This window comes from Bemisia tabaci, chromosome 2, assembly GCF_918797505.1.
Source record: "Bemisia tabaci chromosome 2, PGI_BMITA_v3".
Taxonomy (NCBI): domain Eukaryota; kingdom Metazoa; phylum Arthropoda; class Insecta; order Hemiptera; family Aleyrodidae; genus Bemisia; species Bemisia tabaci.
This window is the reverse complement of record NC_092794.1, coordinates 19,461,654-19,479,398: the sequence shown is the minus strand read 5'-3', so window position 1 is coordinate 19,479,398 and position 17,745 is coordinate 19,461,654. Positions and strand designations below refer to the sequence as shown.

At 40.8% G+C, this 17,745-nt stretch overlaps 1 protein-coding gene across 1 annotated transcript in view; it reads right to left on the bottom strand.

The window, feature by feature from the left end:
- unc-5 overlaps nt 1–17,745 on the bottom strand; it is a 204,358-nt gene that overhangs the window by 52,316 nt on the left and 134,297 nt on the right. The window contains 1 exon segment of the mRNA XM_072296078.1: nt 8,349–8,399. Coding sequence (XP_072152179.1) covers nt 8,349–8,399 — 51 coding nt within the window.

Here is a 17,745-nt window from a genome sequence, read left to right as displayed (position 1 = left end):
GTAAGAATCCATCTGCTCAAGGGATGGATCGGATTTCATGATCAAAATTCATAAGCTGGTTTTGTCTTAATTTTCTGCTCGAACGAATACTATAAACAGAGAACGAAGTGAACAGAGAAGACATAACTCATTTTGAAGTGTATGGAGACCTTTTCCCCAATTTCTCAGAGGAATTTACAGGTTTCGAATAGTGCCACTGGAATTACATTACGCGCAAGAGACCTATCTTCAGGAGAGTTAAAAACCTGCAACTACCTCCGGGTTTTTTCCGGAGCCTTAGGTGGTTTTTGCGGGAAAGTTGAGACTGTCCGCGCGTAGTTTCCAATTTCGCATGCATCTCAATGAATTTTGTAACATATATCAGCAGTTATGGACAATTCCACACTGGAAAAAAACACATCGGATCTAGAGTCCAGACTCTTCAAAACATTGACAAGAAAAAATACTCTTGATTCAATCAGATTTTTGCTTGAATCAAAACGAGATCCACTGAAATTAAGAGGCTTGGTTCTGGATTTAAGCTAGATTCTGATTGAATCAAGAGTATAGATGTTGTCGATGTTTTTAAGAGTCTGGACTCTAGATCCAATGTGTTTTTTTCCAGTGCACTTATGTATTTCTCTATGTAGATAGCCTTCTTTCGCTGGAATGCATCCGATTTCCTTACATCTTACTCTCCCTGAGGAAAGGATTTTCAGGGAAAATATTAATAATTTTTCAAGTTGAATTCGCGCGAACTTTTTGTAAATATTCAAAAAAAATGAGACTCCGGCCCTGAGGGAAATTCTCAACCGGAAAACATACTCGGCAACGATGTGATCGGGAAGCCAATGTCAACTTCGGTCGCTGTTGAACGGTGTAAAGTCGTCATAAAACAATTACACACATCAAATTCAGTTGACCAATAACCCCACAAGAACAATAACGCGCCACCCTCCGCTGCGAATCCGGAAAGGCCGGAATAATACCGCTACCACCCCAAACAACACCGACTAGCAAAACCACCCCGTGCCCGATAAATCAACTACCCCTTCTTTTTCGCCGCTGCGCCCTGCCGCCGCCGCCCTAAAAGAAAAAAACCACGACACGCAAATATAACACTACCGAAACCGCGTATGTCCATCAGAATCCTCAGCCGGATACGTCGTTTTGTACTAGAGGGCGGCAGAGGAACAGCCACACTCCTCCGATCCTGGCGAATGCTAAACGCAAGATTTTATCTAGCTGCTTTTAATTATGAACGCCCGGGGCCCGGGGGAACTCTTAGCGCTGCGCATATGAATCGGCGGATGTTAAAAGCAAATACGTCCATCATCTACTGATCCTTGGAATAAACGCATTCTTATGGAGTCCAGGGCTCAGGAGACGATCGGCTTGTTCGGTTTCAACAGGAGGCGATTCACATGTGGTCAAAGGACGCGCAACTGGAAACACGATTACAGACACAGCTCAAAACACAATTACAGGGCTCACACCCCGACCGGGGCACTAAATTACGCGCCTTAATCGGGGGCTTAATCAATTGTACTGCTTAGGCGAATTCGTAGGAGTATAATTCCATTCCCGGTTCATATTCTTCAACGGAAAGATTTCCAGCGTTTATTTACGAGCTGCATTTTGTGGCTATCTCGCACCGGGCTATAGTAATTGGTCTTGCGGAGGGTTAGGATCTAATCTTCTCTGCCGTCTTGTTTCCGCCGATTTATTTTTCCGCTTCCGACTTCTCGGCCGTTACATTTTTTCCGTTCATACGCAACATTTTCCTCTGTCGTTTGCTTTGTGCGAGGCGATTTTGTGAGGCTTTTATTACATGTATTTGTTTATTTATTTGGATCGCATTTGGCATAAGGGAACCAGCACGATTGCAGTATTTATAAAATCGTGCGATTTCTCCTCCTCGTTTAAAAATACGTAAAATATGTACATAATTAACATGTACACAATTACTTTCCTTTGAAATTAACAATTTGCCAGAACTATTTGCTATTCTGGAAGATTTTTTAGATAATTATGCACTGGAAAAAAAAACACATTGGATCTAGAGTCCAGACTCTTGGAAACATTGACAAGAAAAAATATTCTTGATTCAATCGGATATTTGCTTGAATCAAAACGAAATCCGCTTGAATTAAGAGGCTTGGTTCTTGATTTAAGCTAGATTCTGATTGAATCAAGAGTAATTTTTCTTGTCGATATTTTTAAGATTCTAGACTCTAGATCCAAAGCGTTTTTTTCCAGTGTGAAGAAGCGAAATTTTAACTGTATTCAAGTTGGTTTCTTTTTGCTATGTGCGATCCATTTATTGTTATTTGCACAAACTTTTCAAACATTCTTTTCCATTTTTGACCTTTTGAGTTGTAAGTGTACATTTCTAGGTCATCGTGTGAAAAAAGCTCTGGATTTGTGTCTTCATCTAAACATTAACACTCCATACTCTGCTTAAATAATGACAGGTATGATTTCCAAAACTCACATAAAAACAACTTCCTTCACTTGAAAAGTGTCTTCCATTTCCTATACTTTCTTGAAGAGGAGCGCGAAGCCAATATTTCTTTTTCAGAACTTTTAAACGGATGTTGACCCGTCCTTTGAAAACTCTAGAACATTTTTAGTCATCCTACTCAATCAAACAATCATTTTTTTGCCTATCCAGTAAAAGGTTGTGTGGACATACGCTCTTTTACCATAAACTGATTCGTCTATGGATTTGGTGAAACAATTGGAAACTTTACCAAACATTGCGTCGATTTTCGTCATCTCGTCCAGATGGCGAGCGCCCGAGAGCACACACGCTGATGAGATCGTAAGAGGGCGACGAAGAAGATGTATCTTCAGCGGGTTTGGAGTGAGTAAGGAAGAGGAATTAATGCGACAGAATCGGGAGAACTGAACCCTCACTATTATAGAGCACTTGCTCCGCTTGAAACCTAACCTATATTTGCATAAAACATCTTCCAAGGACCTCACCTCATCGGTAAACGAGTTTTCGGCACTGTGCGAGGTTGCTGTATAGTGCAAAAGATTCCATATTTTCGTCTTTCCGTCTTTATACAGTGTTATCAGTAAATTTCTGGTGGCACATGAATAATAATTGTACTCAAGAATGAGTTTTTGCGCATCCTACGAGTTGGTGGTATTTTGCTATTCGAAGAGCAATAATCGCCCACGAAATGGGCATAGAGCTGGCTCTCATCACTAAAAAATTTATCAATTTTTGACGACTCTTTGACGACTGGTCGGTAGCTTAAACTACAAGTTAGATGAAGTTTTATTGATTTTATCCTAATACTTGATAGGATATTGGCTGAACAAACAGGAATTTTGCCCTGATCAAAGGTATAGCGCGAGAAGAAATAATCCAGGAATGACAAATTTGGATTCGCTGCCCGATTTTTCTTTTTGATATTTAGCAATAAAGCATAAAAATGAAAATATAATCGACCAGATATTGTTTGTGAGTCGTCGTCCATTAATTGGCCACCCTTGAAATTTCCAAATCTAAAGAGTCGACTCAGAGATGAAATATTACGTTTCGTGGACATTATATTAAATTCGTTATCATATTTGTACTTGAGTGCAGACTACATAGTCAGCCCGTAAAAATAAATACAAAAGTTTTCAAATATTTCACGGGCTCGTAAGATTTCAAAAAACGTTTCACTGAAATTTCACGAAGTTCAAATTTGAAATACTTCAGAAACAACATTGCTCACGCTCAGTCGCCTGCAACCATGCCACGGCTAATAATATCGAGAGTGAATGCAACTCAATCATACTCGCAGTTCGCCAGTCCTTCCTCTCGCCGCAGGCTTCAATTTTCGTCGCTCCTCTGACGTAAGGGCGTATCTAGATTTCCACATGAGCCCTGTTTTCCGAATAACTCCATGCATTCTGGGGCTCATGTTAAAATTGAGATACGCCCTTACGTCAGAGGAGCGACGTTTTGACCCAAGTTCAACGCGCTTCCGACTTTAAAATCCATCCACGCGCGACTCGAGGCTGCAATTAACGCAAACGCTCAAGAGTTGGAGGATATTGTGCGTACCAAGAATTTCGAACCGAAATTCAATTCCTCACGATCCACGAAAGTTCTGAACTGCCCTCCTCCGCGAAGGGTGATTGAAGGAGACCCTAAGTGTTGATAACTGCCCAGGGGTCGGAGATGCGGGCAGGGGCGGGGGTTTCGGGTGCACCTTGTTTCGGGAATAATGGCCTCGGTAACTTTTTATGGCGTTGCCGCGTGTTTTGGGCCCGCAATTAAGGCCCTTGAATCGGGGGGGGGGGGGGGTGTCTTCAGGGAGGCGAATAATTTTAAACGATTGCTCTGCACTATTCGTGATGGGCTCTGACGGGTACGACGAATAAACAAACTAAATGCTCCTGTCTTTCACTGCAACATGCTGCCATGCTATGGAAGAACGCCGTATAAGCCTTCAGACGTTGCCAAATTTCCTTTGACAAATCACGAATTTTAGGGAATTATTTGATTAAGTACCTTACTTTTGATTTTCAGAGAATTTTTTTCGTAATTTGATCTAAAGTGTCTAGAAATTTCAAGAAAAAAACGAGGGGCTTGAAGGACAAGACGCATGCGTTCAGTTTTTGCTACCTCGAGAAATGTGTGTTTGAACTTTCGAAATTAAATGGATCTTCATGGTGGAGAGAAAAGTTCGAGCTGGCGTCTATTCTTCAAAATTGGAATTTAGGAGCTGATTTTTCACGGAATATGCATCAAGACTAGTGTTACTTGAAACTGTTGAAACCTCAATTTTTTCAAAAACTGCATTTATGCGCCTTGTTCTCTAAGTTCCTCAAACATTCATAACTTATTTCAAAAATAAATACTTTCTCGGAGGAAATTTGGCAACATTCGAATGCCGATACGGCGTTCTTCCTTGGCACGGCAGCATGGTGCCATATTACCTTCAGGACCGGTCTGAACACATACGGCAGAAAAAATGCGGAAAACAGAATACAAATCTACATGCTCCTAAGTCGAGAAATTGCCTATCCACGCACAGTGAAGGCGAACATATGACCACAGTGAGCAGGTCACGCCCTGCGCCTTTGTCTTTTGCGCTATCTATATATACAGTGTAAGGTACGGGAAAACAGGATGCAATAGGAGGGTAACAGATAGAAAGACATAAAAATTCCTCAAATATTAAAATATTAAAGAAACAAAAAATTTGACGCCCCTTTCGACGGGCCTAATAGAAATTGCACTGGTATAAAACAACGGCTAGCTTTGCCGAATAAAAGCAATTCCTTTTCAAGAGAACGTTATTAGATTCACTTGGAAAAAACACATTGGATCTTGAGTCCAGAACTTCACTAAATCGACAGAAAAAATACTCTTGATTCAATCGATTTTAGCTTAAATCAAGATCAAGCCTCTTAAATTTGAGCGGATGTTCCTTTTGATTTAAGCACAAATCTGATGAATCAACGAGTATTTTTCTTGTCAAGTTTCAAGAGTCTGACCTCTTAGATCCGATGTGTTTTTTTCCAGTGTTCCTTAAAAAGCAGGAAAAACAGTGCTACTAACTATCGAGGATTTTTTTCAGAGGACTCAGACGCTCGATTTTGGAGGAAGCCGTGGAGACGAGGAACTAAAAAAAAGATGTACACCAACCCGCGATGAAGAGCGAGCTGGGTGTTGGGCTATAAATTGAGGGTTGTTATAAAGTTGGGGTCATTACAAAGAGCTCTTACTACGGAACAAGTTCAAACTCTACTCGAGTGAGAGTGTCGCTCGCGTCTGGCTATTGAGAGCGAAAGTTTCGGACAAACTGCAGTTCTTGCGAACTAAACGGGAGATAAGTAATAACGCTAATGAAAACGAAACTGTTAGTACAAGGCATGCCTGGCGAGAGAAAACTTTTCAATTTTTTTTAACGCTTTCGAAGGTGTTGTTGAGTGCGATATTACGGCGACGGTCATCATTAGGTCTAGCCGTTAACGCTGAAACTTTACTTGTTATTCAGCCATCGATTATAAGAAGAGTGAAGGATTTCAGCGAGAGATACGAGATATTTATCATTAAAATCTCTTACATACTCGACAGAATAATCATTGAACATTAATATTATCTAATGATACTCTGTAAATTTAATGCAATTCGTTTAGTTTTAATTTTAAATCATGTGGATAGATACAAGGAAATACTTGTAGGAAATAAAATTCCTTGTAAAAAAGAAGAAGAAAAAAACTCGACAGATTGTCGTGTTATATAGCGTGGAAAGTACGTGTGAATATACGTGCTGTAACCAGAGATAGAAAATTTCAGGAAATGTGATGAAATTTTGTGGAGCTTTTGGGGGTGCTTACGGGTGGCCAATGAACGACTAGAAACCGTGATTTTCGATTTTGACGTTTTTCACCCAAGCCTAGGGTGATCACGTGTTGCAAATGAATATTCATTTGGTTCAGAGGTTAGGTTGGGGCTAAATTTCTCTCTAAACTCCCTGTCGTGCCCCCTTCATGTATGGCACCTCAATGCGGTGGCATGATTCTGCCGAATCAATAGGAAGACCATCTGAAACGTTGTCCGGACTTCCGAAGGTTTAATTAATAATGCCGATAAAAATTAATACATTTCAGATTTGTCAATTATTCGAGCCTTTTGAAATTTCACTTTCCATCTCTGACTGTGAACTTAAATACTGCGCAGTAATTACGCGTGCATACGAACTGCATAACTGTAGCCATGCATGAGTTTACCTCAAAGGTCAAAAAATCTGAAAAATCTGGTAAACTTGTCTTCCGACGGACGTTGATAAGACCCCTCGGCAATTTCGAGCGTAAAAAGAGGGAACTCATCTTGATTTCAAACTCCGAAATGAGCTCTCTCCGCAAACGATGATGAGAGCAATTAATCATTTTTCCCGTGCAAATGAAACTTAATTTCGAGCGGAGCTTATTCAAATTAATTATCCGGGGCGCAAACATCCTCAGTGCCAGTTCAACCAAAGGTCAGAGTCGATCATGATGGGCACATGGATACCGGGGGGCGGGGGGGGGGGGGGTCGTCACCACTGACGCCAAATGTCGAGAAAAACGTCATCCCTGAGAGTTTGATACAACAGGGACGGGTGATAAGCAGAATCACCCTTGTTGATAACTACAATGTCAATATTTTGTCAACATAGGATCAACATGGTAGCAGCTTGGTCAAAGAGACCAATATAAAACAGTCCTCTGCCATGGTGATCCTATCGTGGTAACATACTGATCTCAACATGGCACCGTGAATCGCGATATTTGCCTCAACATATTACCATGTGGACGTATTTCTGCCAAACGGAACTATGTGCATTAAGTCATGAGCCCTGAGACCCGTAAGGATACATGCATAACAGGGCTCACGTCATAATGCACACAGTTCCGTTTGACAGAAATACGTCCCTGTTTCACTCATTCAGCACCGTTGTCGTTTTTAGCCGGAACTTGCTCACCACCAATCGTAAAATTCGTCGCTCCTCTGACGTAAGGGCGTATCTCGATTTCCAGATGAGCCTAAGAAAGCATTGGTTTATATGTCAAATAGGACTCACTTGGAAATTGGGATACGGCTTTACATCAGAGGGGCGATGAATTATCGGAGGAAAGGCAATACGGGACGGTAAAAAAGTCGCCTGCATCGAAAGGTCAAATATTAGTCCTTGTTGACCTCTTCAGAGAATCTTTTTATTGATGTGCTGCGCTTGCCTCAATGAATTTCAAAACTCCCGGCCGTGTACACCTCGCGTATTATGTAGAGGGGGTGACAATATTCTGTCAAAAATTTGATGGAGTGCGTGATGAGTTTGGATTGATTAGCGATGAGTAGCTAAAAATATTGCCACCGTAACGTTTAAGCAGAAGAGCCTAGATATTAGGTTTAATTTAAAGACAAAAAACTTCATTTTTTGAGCCAATAATTAATAGCAGTTCCTTGAAAAACAAGGGGAGGGGGAAAAATGAAAACTTAACACGAGCTGAAAACTAAAGCAAATTCATGTAAAAAATTATAACAGAGATCATAAGCATAAGCAGTTCTTGGAATACAATAAATTGAGAATAATATGCCAATAATATCGTGGAAGGATAGCAAATGGTAGGCACAGTAACAGGAAAGAGAGATGAGAGGAGATAATTCCTGAGAAAATATCACAACACAATGAACAACAGAGAAAACATACAACTACTAAAACTATCATTACTAAGACTATCATTCCTAAGACTAGTAAGACTGTCATTCACAAAAACAATGAGAAAAGTAAATGAAGGAGAGGGAGAGAAAAAAGAAACTTTAGAGAGAAAAAAACTTGGCAAACGACACGAATAATGATGTTTATAAAACTCACCGCCACTCATGAGCATAATTTCATTTTCATCCTCATTTTCATCCTCTCCGTCTGTGTGGGTAAGCGTTAGGAAAAAAAACAGGTCCCAGATTAGAGGACAAGAAGCAGTTGAGACAAATACGATAGACAGTCGACAAGGAAACAATTGGTTAGTAGGTAACATGAAAACAACAACAGGGTTACAACGTATTTATAGAAGGAGAGTTGTTAATTCTAAAGGCAGCGCTAGCTTAGAAAGTGTTAGTCCCATTTTCTACACAGAGCGAAGTTTCAACAAAAAAATTTGGTTAGTACGGGAAATGAACCTTTATAGCGCTTAGCGCCTTAGACGTTATGCGTTAGGCGTTACTCTAATGATTTTGTACGTGTAAAGTAGGATTTGCTGGATGAGTAATGAGAAAAGCTAGCATTAGAGGTACCTGCATCGGCCCCCTTGAATTGAATGGCCTCCATAGATGAGAGTACCTACTTGAAAAAGTCGAAGTGAAAGGCAAGGAATATGCAACAGGAGCAGTGGCATGGCGTCGTTGAGGGGAATTACACTCAGCTTTTGATCTGGCTCCTTCGGGATCGGCAGCTCGGAGCCGGAAAGTCGATGGAAACCCAATTTAAGAGCCCGCAAGATTTCACACTCGAGATACCCTCAGAGAGGCCCAAGCCGATTCCTCCCACAAAGAAATTGGCAAAGAGGCTTAGCAGAAAACTCCCTCCCGACACAAAGTGATCGGTTACCAAGCCCTCCGAACGAGCCGTTCGGAAATTATGAGTGTTCCTCATCTTCCAGGAGCTTCTACGGAGTGTTGCGCATAATTTCAAATGCGAATTTCCCTCTACACTGGAAAAAAACACATTGGATCTAGAGTCCAGACTCTTAAAAGACTCATCAACAAGAAAAATACTCTTGATTCAATCTGATTTAGCTTAAATCAAGAACCAAGCCTCTTAATTTGAGCGAATTTCCTTTTGATTTAAGCTTAAATCTGATTGAATCAAGAGTCCATTTTCTTGTCAATGTTTTCAAGAGTCTAGACTCTAGATCCAATGTGGTTTTTTTTCCAAGTTATGATATCGACGGCGCACGATGGATCGAGTCAACCAAGAGGTCGAACATAAAATTTTTGACTAAAATGCATATTTTGATGTTTATTTCGTCACATTGTACATTCTAAGGAGTATTTCTGGGAGAAAATTTCACGAGGATACCAATAAAACCACCTTTAGAACCTCACAGTTTTGTATAAACAGAGTTATAGGCTTTTAAAGTTTCCAAATTTTGTCCGACCTTTCCTATTGACTCGATCCAATGTACGTCGGTGGTCTAAAACTACACTGTTAAAAATTTTGGAGAGAAATTCTCCTAAAAATTTCTTCAGAAAAGACGAAATTGAAGCGGGAAGCATCCAAAAGCGAAGATTTACCGTTCTCTACGATAAGGCGAATGTGATAATTCGCCGTATTTCGTTCGGATTATTTCCAATAGTGATTTTTTTGGAGTAGTTGCTATGCGTTTCCAGGCGCAATCGTTACATTTATGAATGAGAATTAAAAGTAAAACCAGTATTTTCGGCAGCTCGTATCTCAATGTACGTTGGCCTCGAGAGTAAACTCTCCTTCACTCTTTCTTGACATTTTATAATCAAGAAAAACAAATCATTATTGATTCGCAAAATTTTAAGTATAGGTTATTTATTACTTAAGAATCCCTTGAAAAAGAGAGAGAGTAGGGTGATTTAGCTCCTTCCAAGTAAATGAAATAACGCTATTTTGAGAGGTCACAATCAGGATGGTTTTGCTTTTGCAATGATAAGAGTCGTCGTTTACGGAAAAATTCATTTCTCTCTATACCATTGGACGGTAAGAATTTCCATTCCAGAGTCTAAACGAATTGATAAAGCGTGAGTATGACCAAAGAAGAAGACACGAAAATGGAGAAGGTATTGACACTTTCAACTTTCGTGCGCGCAGATGAAGGACTACAACTGCTCGTTCAAGCACCCTGTATATTCATCGAAAAGTCTTTTAATACATAGCGACATGATTCCCAAGTATGAAAGGAGGCAAAAAGCCTCTTTACACGGTCCCTCTTTATCTGAAAACTTCCTTTTTTCCTCTTGCCGTGGCAGGAACAAATTCCTTGATAACTCGAGACCGACCGCCGAAGAGAATAGGAAGTTGCCACGTAAGAAATATGGTGACACGTGAATGATCGATTATCGATATTTTCCCGTTTGAAGCTATGGCAAAGAATCGATTATTGAGGTGTTCGTTGCGAACACCTTGTTTATCGATCCTCCTCCATAGGTTTAAATGACAAATCAATCGATATATGACGGAAAGCATGCCATGCCACTGATTAGAAACTACATCCGAACGCTACACAATATACACATAAGTTCTGATTTAATCAGAGGGATCCGAGTCCATTGTCATGATTACTTTTTAGCGTGCCCCACAAGAATGTACCACGCTAAAATGTCAATATGTGAGCACGCTTATGATTTCAGTCTCATTGATATACATTCTAAAACCGGCCCTGTTTTCTATAATTTTCAATCGATGACATGCCACAGCAAACCGAACAAGTGCAGAGGTGACATTTTTAGTTGAAAATAGTTTAGTGTGATTTTTAGTTGAAACTGCTTTAAATACTTCAAAGAACAGTCTATCTGGATCACACAAGCAATACATCTCGAGAGGATAAATTAATGTCAATCCAAAAATTGTAGTTTTCCTTTGGTTACATGTATAATACACAACAATCATGTTTTTGAATGAAAAATTGTACGTTGATAAAGTGCTAAGAAAAAAGCTTGCAATGATAATGTCCCGTCATAATTGTACAAGGGTGGACCTGGGGCGTAATTTTCAAACTGTATGAAGCGTGATGAATCATCAGAAAGTAATAAGGGCCCTTTTTTTGAGTACTCAAGGCGTCTCCTTTGTGCTGTGAGCAAGGAGGTCGTTAATTTATCCAAGTTTCGAAAATTATTAAGGACGCGTCACAGCGCCATAAAATTACGGAACGGTGAAAAAAAATTAAGATTTACGATTATTCCAGGGGAAACTCGCTATGATTTAGGGATCCAATATTTGCGGAGAAATGAACACGAGTATTTGCCTTTAAAGTTTCTGGACCATTTGATAAAACGCGCGAATCGGAATCAAACGACATAAGAAAGGATAGGATCCCCATGATTTATGTTCAAAACGAACGCTAAGTTTATTACGACGATTCCTCTGTTGTTTAATGTTTCAAATGATTCATAAAGCGATTAAGACTGGAGTAAAACTGAAGGCCGAATACCTTTTCGGTAGGAATTAACTCTAAAAATGCTCTTTAGAGACATTTCTATGAGGCAACGATAAAACAATGCGCGATCAGGTATGAAGCGAAGTAGTTAAATATTGCATTTCTGGGTATTACAGTTTTCGGAGTAATTAATAGCTTAATGGCTCCAAGAATCTCGCTAGGAAGTTGAGTGCCAGGATGACTGGACAAATAAACAAAGGTGAAAAATTAGGAATTTCACCTACCAGATGAAAGCAACCCGATAGACGAGACTCCCACATGACATTGAGAATGCTTTACTATGTGCAACGCAAATCAGAGTTGAAAAACTTTTTAAAAGGAAAAATGAACAATCACTGCGGATAGGGCTGGAAAATTTTAAGAAAGCTATTTGTCGTTCCCTTGACGTGAGGGCGTGTCTATATATCCATATGAGTCCCGGAAAACGTTAAGTTATTCGGATAAAACGGGGGAGGGGGGGAGGGTGGTAAGCCCCCGCGTAATAATAAATGGTGGTTGACTGATTCTAATGTTGACGCTACTTTCATGCTCATGAGTGGATTCTGAATCGTTTAAACATGTCCTATGTATTTCAAAAGAAATTTTGACGAAAAAAGTTTATTGCAGTTTTTAATTGCTAACCCACAAACACCTATTCCTAACAATCCCTATAACAACACTGGAAAAAAACCACATTGGATCTAGAGTCCAGACTCTTAAAAACATCGACAAGAAAAAATACTCTTGATTCAATCATTTTGCTTGAATCAAGAACCAAGGCTCTTAATTTGAGCGGATTTCCTTTTGATTTAAGCAAAAATCTGATTGAATCAAGAGTATTTATTCTTGTCAATGTTTTCAAGAGTTTGGACTCTAGATCCAATGTGTTCTTTTTTTCCAGTGAACCTATTCTCGAAATGTGCAGGAGGGTAATACTTATCACAAATGCAATGAGGTAGAGGGCTGTTTTCGTTGTTGTCCTTTGAAACTTAAGACGACATTGGCTTTCCCTTGCGCAAGTCTTCCGTGCGGCTTAATTAGGCAGCGAGTCTACCCTCAGCTAGGGATGACTATAATACAGCCCTTTTTGCTTCTTTCATCGCCCTTTTAAACCTAAACTTTCCATCCACTCACAATCGTCCTTCACACTGCAAAAAAGAAACACCCTTTTAGCTTGAGAGCGCTTCTTTTTGATTGTGGTTTAGTCCCCTAGGCACTGAGTGTCGCACAATGGGAGGATTTCAAAACTTGGGGATCAAAAGTAAATGGATCTTACATTATGAGGTATTCATCGAAATGCCCTCATTATTTTATAGACAACCTAAAACGAAACATTTACTTGGGCTCCACAACTGACAAGAATTAATAAATCGACGGCTAAAGTCACAAAATACGTGTCCGTATTGCGATACTTCAAAATCTCATACTACGTTTTATTTTTCTAAGAGAAAACCAATCAGAATATTTCCTTAGAATTTCCTGTGAATATTTTTGAATGAGCAAAGAAAATTCACAGATTTTTCAAGAAAAGCTGTTGGTGAATTTACCTTAAAAAAATAAAACTTGAGTGGGAATTCATAACGTCGCAATGGGAGGATGCGTACCTATTCGACTATAGTCATCCATTTAATTTATAAAAACCGGACGCTTCACGACGGGCAGGAGCATTAAAAGCTGGATTCGAAAAATATCATCGACTGAACAACCCTGTCAGCTGCTAGTCTGCCGTGCTAAGTAAAAACGCCGTATAAACGTTAGAATGCTGTTATATATTCTGTCAGAAAATATTCATTTTGGGAGAAAATTATGAATATTTTTCTTTGAAATTTTCAGACTTTTACGATCAAATTAGTAACAAAATCTTCTCAAAAACCGGGAGAGAAATATTCACAAAATTTCCTCAAAATTCGTGATTTGTCAAAGGCAATTTGGCAACGGCTGATGGCTCATGCGGCGTTCTTCCTTCGCACGGCAGTAGTGGTCTGTATATTCTCCTCTACTTTCAGAAGCTTCGGAGTTACACAATCTTTGGTCGGAGAGGTCCTCATCTGTGAGGGTGAGTGGTCGGTCTGAGCCTGTCATGATGCAAATAAAATCAAGGTTCATAAAACCTTGCATCTCTGGTCATACTGGTAATATCTACGGGATTTCTCGGCCTTTTTCCACTAAAGCTCACTTTACCGCCAACTGTGAGCTATTTTCGAAAGCTCTTTCCGGGGTGTCGACAGCGAAAACATTTCTGGGCGGAGGATAAACAAATGAATGTCAACTGCGTCATCACGGCGGTCGTCCCTTGCCAATCAATTACCGCCCTAATTTCTCGAATCAAAGCCACGAGGGGCGCATTGATTGTTCGATCCCTTCTCCCTCCGATTCTCAACTCTCCGCTAAAAGGCTGGAATTAAGACGTTGCTACAGAAGGGTGAGCTCAGCCTATTCCCGGCCGTGCCCCTTTGGTCATTGGGACACTGATTCAGCTTTGACAAATTCGGTTTATGCCGTCATCCACCACAGTAGTGACCATCACCATCACCACACCATCATCCTTGGTTTCTTCCACCTTACTCTCATCGCTGGGTAACCAGTAACCAAATTTGCGCCACATCAACTGATGAAAGTAAGCTGGAAGAAACCAAGGTTGTCCGCACTACCGCGGTGGATGACGTTAAAAACCCGAATTTTCAAAGGGCAATATCTCGGATAATATTGAAGGAGAAAGTTGCTGTTTGGACACATCTTATTATTTTTAACTGATCTACTAGAATAAGCATCAAAACACAACTTTGTGACTCGCGCAACTGACTTATTCTGCCGTGCTAAGGAAGAACGCCGAATGAACATTCGAGAGTTGCCAAATTTCCTCCGATAAAAGTATCATTTTTTAGGAAAGTTATGAATAGTTTCTCTTGAATTTGCAGATGATTCAGGTCTGGCTGCGAATGAAATCATATGAAAAATTGGAGGAAAATTATTCACTAATTTCCCTGTGAATTCATACTTTGTCAAAGGAACTTTGGCAACGCCTGAAGGTTCATACGGCGTTTTTCCGCAGCATGGAAGCATTCAAGAGTTACATCGTTCGCACAGATGGAGATCACCGTACAGGATCAAAACTTTTCCGTTTTCATTCGACTCCTTTCCAGCATAGAGAAAAAAAAGGAGGTGTTTGCATTTCGGGCACCTTGGAATTTTTTGATGACTTGATGACGTAGGTGGGTACAGCGACGTTTTTATCCTTGTCGATTTTCTTGGAAATGGTGTAATTTAAGGAAAAAAGTCATTCTATAAAAAGTGCTTGAAATTATATGATGAGTTGATTTAAGTAAAAAAATCGGACATTATGGTCCGTTTTTCATATCTAGCTGAACGTCGCTGTACCCACCTACGTCATCAAGTCATCAAAAAATTCCAAGATGCCCGAAATGCAAACACCTCTGTTTTTTTCCTCTCTATGCCTTTCCAGAACCTACGTCTCCCTGAAAGCGACAACCGCGTCGAGGGTTCCCCAAGCCGCTCGGCGGAGGCGGCGACCCTGGCGGAAAAGATTGAAACTGAAAGATCGGCGGAAATTGAAGGCGGAAAGGGTACAGAGCCGATTCCTTCACGCTTCCTGCGCATTCCTCCTCGCGCGATAGGCCCCGCGCCCCGAGCGAGGACTAATGGAGAAAATTCCCGTCAGGAGGCGGAGGAAGGAGGCGGGATCGTCCCGAGCCCGGGTGACGCAACGGAAAGAAAGTATGTCTTTCGAGTGCGAAGAGTCCGCTTATCGGGGGCGGCCGGATCGTGAAAAATGTGCTTTGCAAATGAATCCCGACACGCTACAACGACGTAAGTCCGAAAGCTCACGAGCCCTCGTATCCGGTGCTGGCCATGTCGGGTATTGTTCATAGGTTTTCCACCTCCGCCCTTTCGCCGATTCTCGGTTCCGATAGGTTCCCCCCATGCGGGGGTGGGGATGAATTGAATTGATCAGGCAACGAGTCAGCGAAGGCTAGGAATGCTCGTTGAATCATTTTCCGCGAGGCGACGTCCTTGCCATGTTGTCTGGGAACTTCACGGAAACTTCCGGGGACATGGGAAGATAAGAATTAAGGGGCTTAGAAGACATGGCGCATAAGTGCGGTTTTTGATATTTCGAGAAATACGTGTTTGAAGTTTCGAAATTACACAGGGTGTAAAGTTTTTTTTTTTCGTTTTGAGAAATCCTGATTTTTGACTGCTAAATCCTGATTTCATAATTTTTTCAAATCCTGATCAAAACCTGAATTTTTGCGGCGAAAAATTAAGATGCCATCACATCACGCGGGGCGAATGTAACTTCACAAAAACAGCTCGATAAAAAAATCCGATCGGACGGCCGACTTTTCCAAATCCTGATTGACCTCAAATCCTTATAGAATCTGGAAAATCCTGATGCTAGACACCCTGTATATATGGATCCATAAGGCGGATAGTAAGTTCAATCTGAATTTTTGATGCTTAGAAATTTGAATTTGGGAGCGAATTTTTCACAGAATATGTATTAAGACTAGTTCTATTTGAAATCAGTAAAAACTCAATTTGTTCGAAAAATCCACTTACGCGCCTTGTCTTTCAAACCTCTCAACTGTTGTTCTTACAATGTGCATCGTAAAACTGGAGGAAAAGACTTTAACGCCATATCAGTTTGCCTTCAATTTTTGGTGTAGGCAACACACGCTCCCACGTGGTCAAATAGTGGTATCGCCCTCAATATACAGCAATGCGTGAAGTATCCCTGTTAGGTTTGTAGGCGCCGATGCGCGTGTCGCGCTATGCGTGAAGTATCCCTGTTAGGTTTGTAGGCGCCAATGCGCGTGTCGCGCTGGTCGCCCTCGCCCGCCGCCGCGCCGGTGGTGTAGCTATACTAAAGCAGTCTCCGTGGGTGCTGTTGGCCGTTTTTAACTACTTATTTCCACTTTTTATTCTCAGTGAACCCTTATTTGAAAAAACTTGACTCCAAAATTGAAGCGCTTTGTTCGAAAAGATGCCAACTCCGAAAAAGAATTCAGAAGACAACACAAACAACACAGGAGGCGGAAAATGGTTACCTACTTTTCCGTCAGAAACTCGATTTCGAAAAAAAAAAAACAAAAAACCAAACGTACCACCTTTTCGAAATAAGCGTCTCCTTCCACGATCTTCCTCATCTCTTTACTAAAAGGAGAGGTGGCTGATTATTATTGATTCCTTAAGGTTTTCACTCCATAATTTTTTTCTTTACGCGTTATCTGCCGCAATAAAAGTTCATCAACAAATTTTGGTATGATCCCTGTGGAAAAATTAACGTCGAATTCAAGTGCTTTTACACGTCGTTTCTAAATACCATTTGATTTTAAAGTTTGTCACGTGGCTGAGTTTTTAAGAGAAATACGATGCAAGCTCAATATGAATGAAGGAAACAGCAAATGCCAAGGAAGTTGGATCGTCAAATTTTGCTCGATATGTACCGCAAAGCTCTTCTTGTTCTGGACTCGACCCTTGGATTACTGGTTTGATATGACAGTGCATTCCCCAGAGGGCTCAAAATATCAATATATATTTCAAGAGGGACGATTCTACCTACTTCTAAATCGTGACATTTCGGCAACCGCGTAAACTCTAATGTCAATTATTTGCATATCGAGAGGTTGAAGGCGTTCTGAATAGCCGACATTTTCAGTTTAAATGACTGCAATTATTATTTACTGCTCTACTCCTGCATCTTAATTTATTTCGTCTCCCGGCTCAAAAAGGGCGTATATAATTATTGGGATGAGCCCGGAAAAACATTGAATTGTACGGACGACGGGGTTCTTTTCAGATTGCAGGTATTTCTTCCTGTCAAAGGGGTGAACGATTTCTTCACCCAAGTGCAAAAATCCTGACTCGCCGCGTCTCCTCGCTGGAGGCTTGGATTGTTCGTGCCGACAACGTTCGAAGCGCACTCTGGCGGAAATTTGAGCGCTCATTGGAATGTAGGTCGCAAATTGAGTTATTGTGCCCGCCTCGACTTAATTTTCCACTTTGAAGCCCGTGAAAACGTTTTCGCAAATGAGTCTATGAAAGGAGCGAAGATCCACCCAAGAATCCTCTTAGAAACGAAACTGG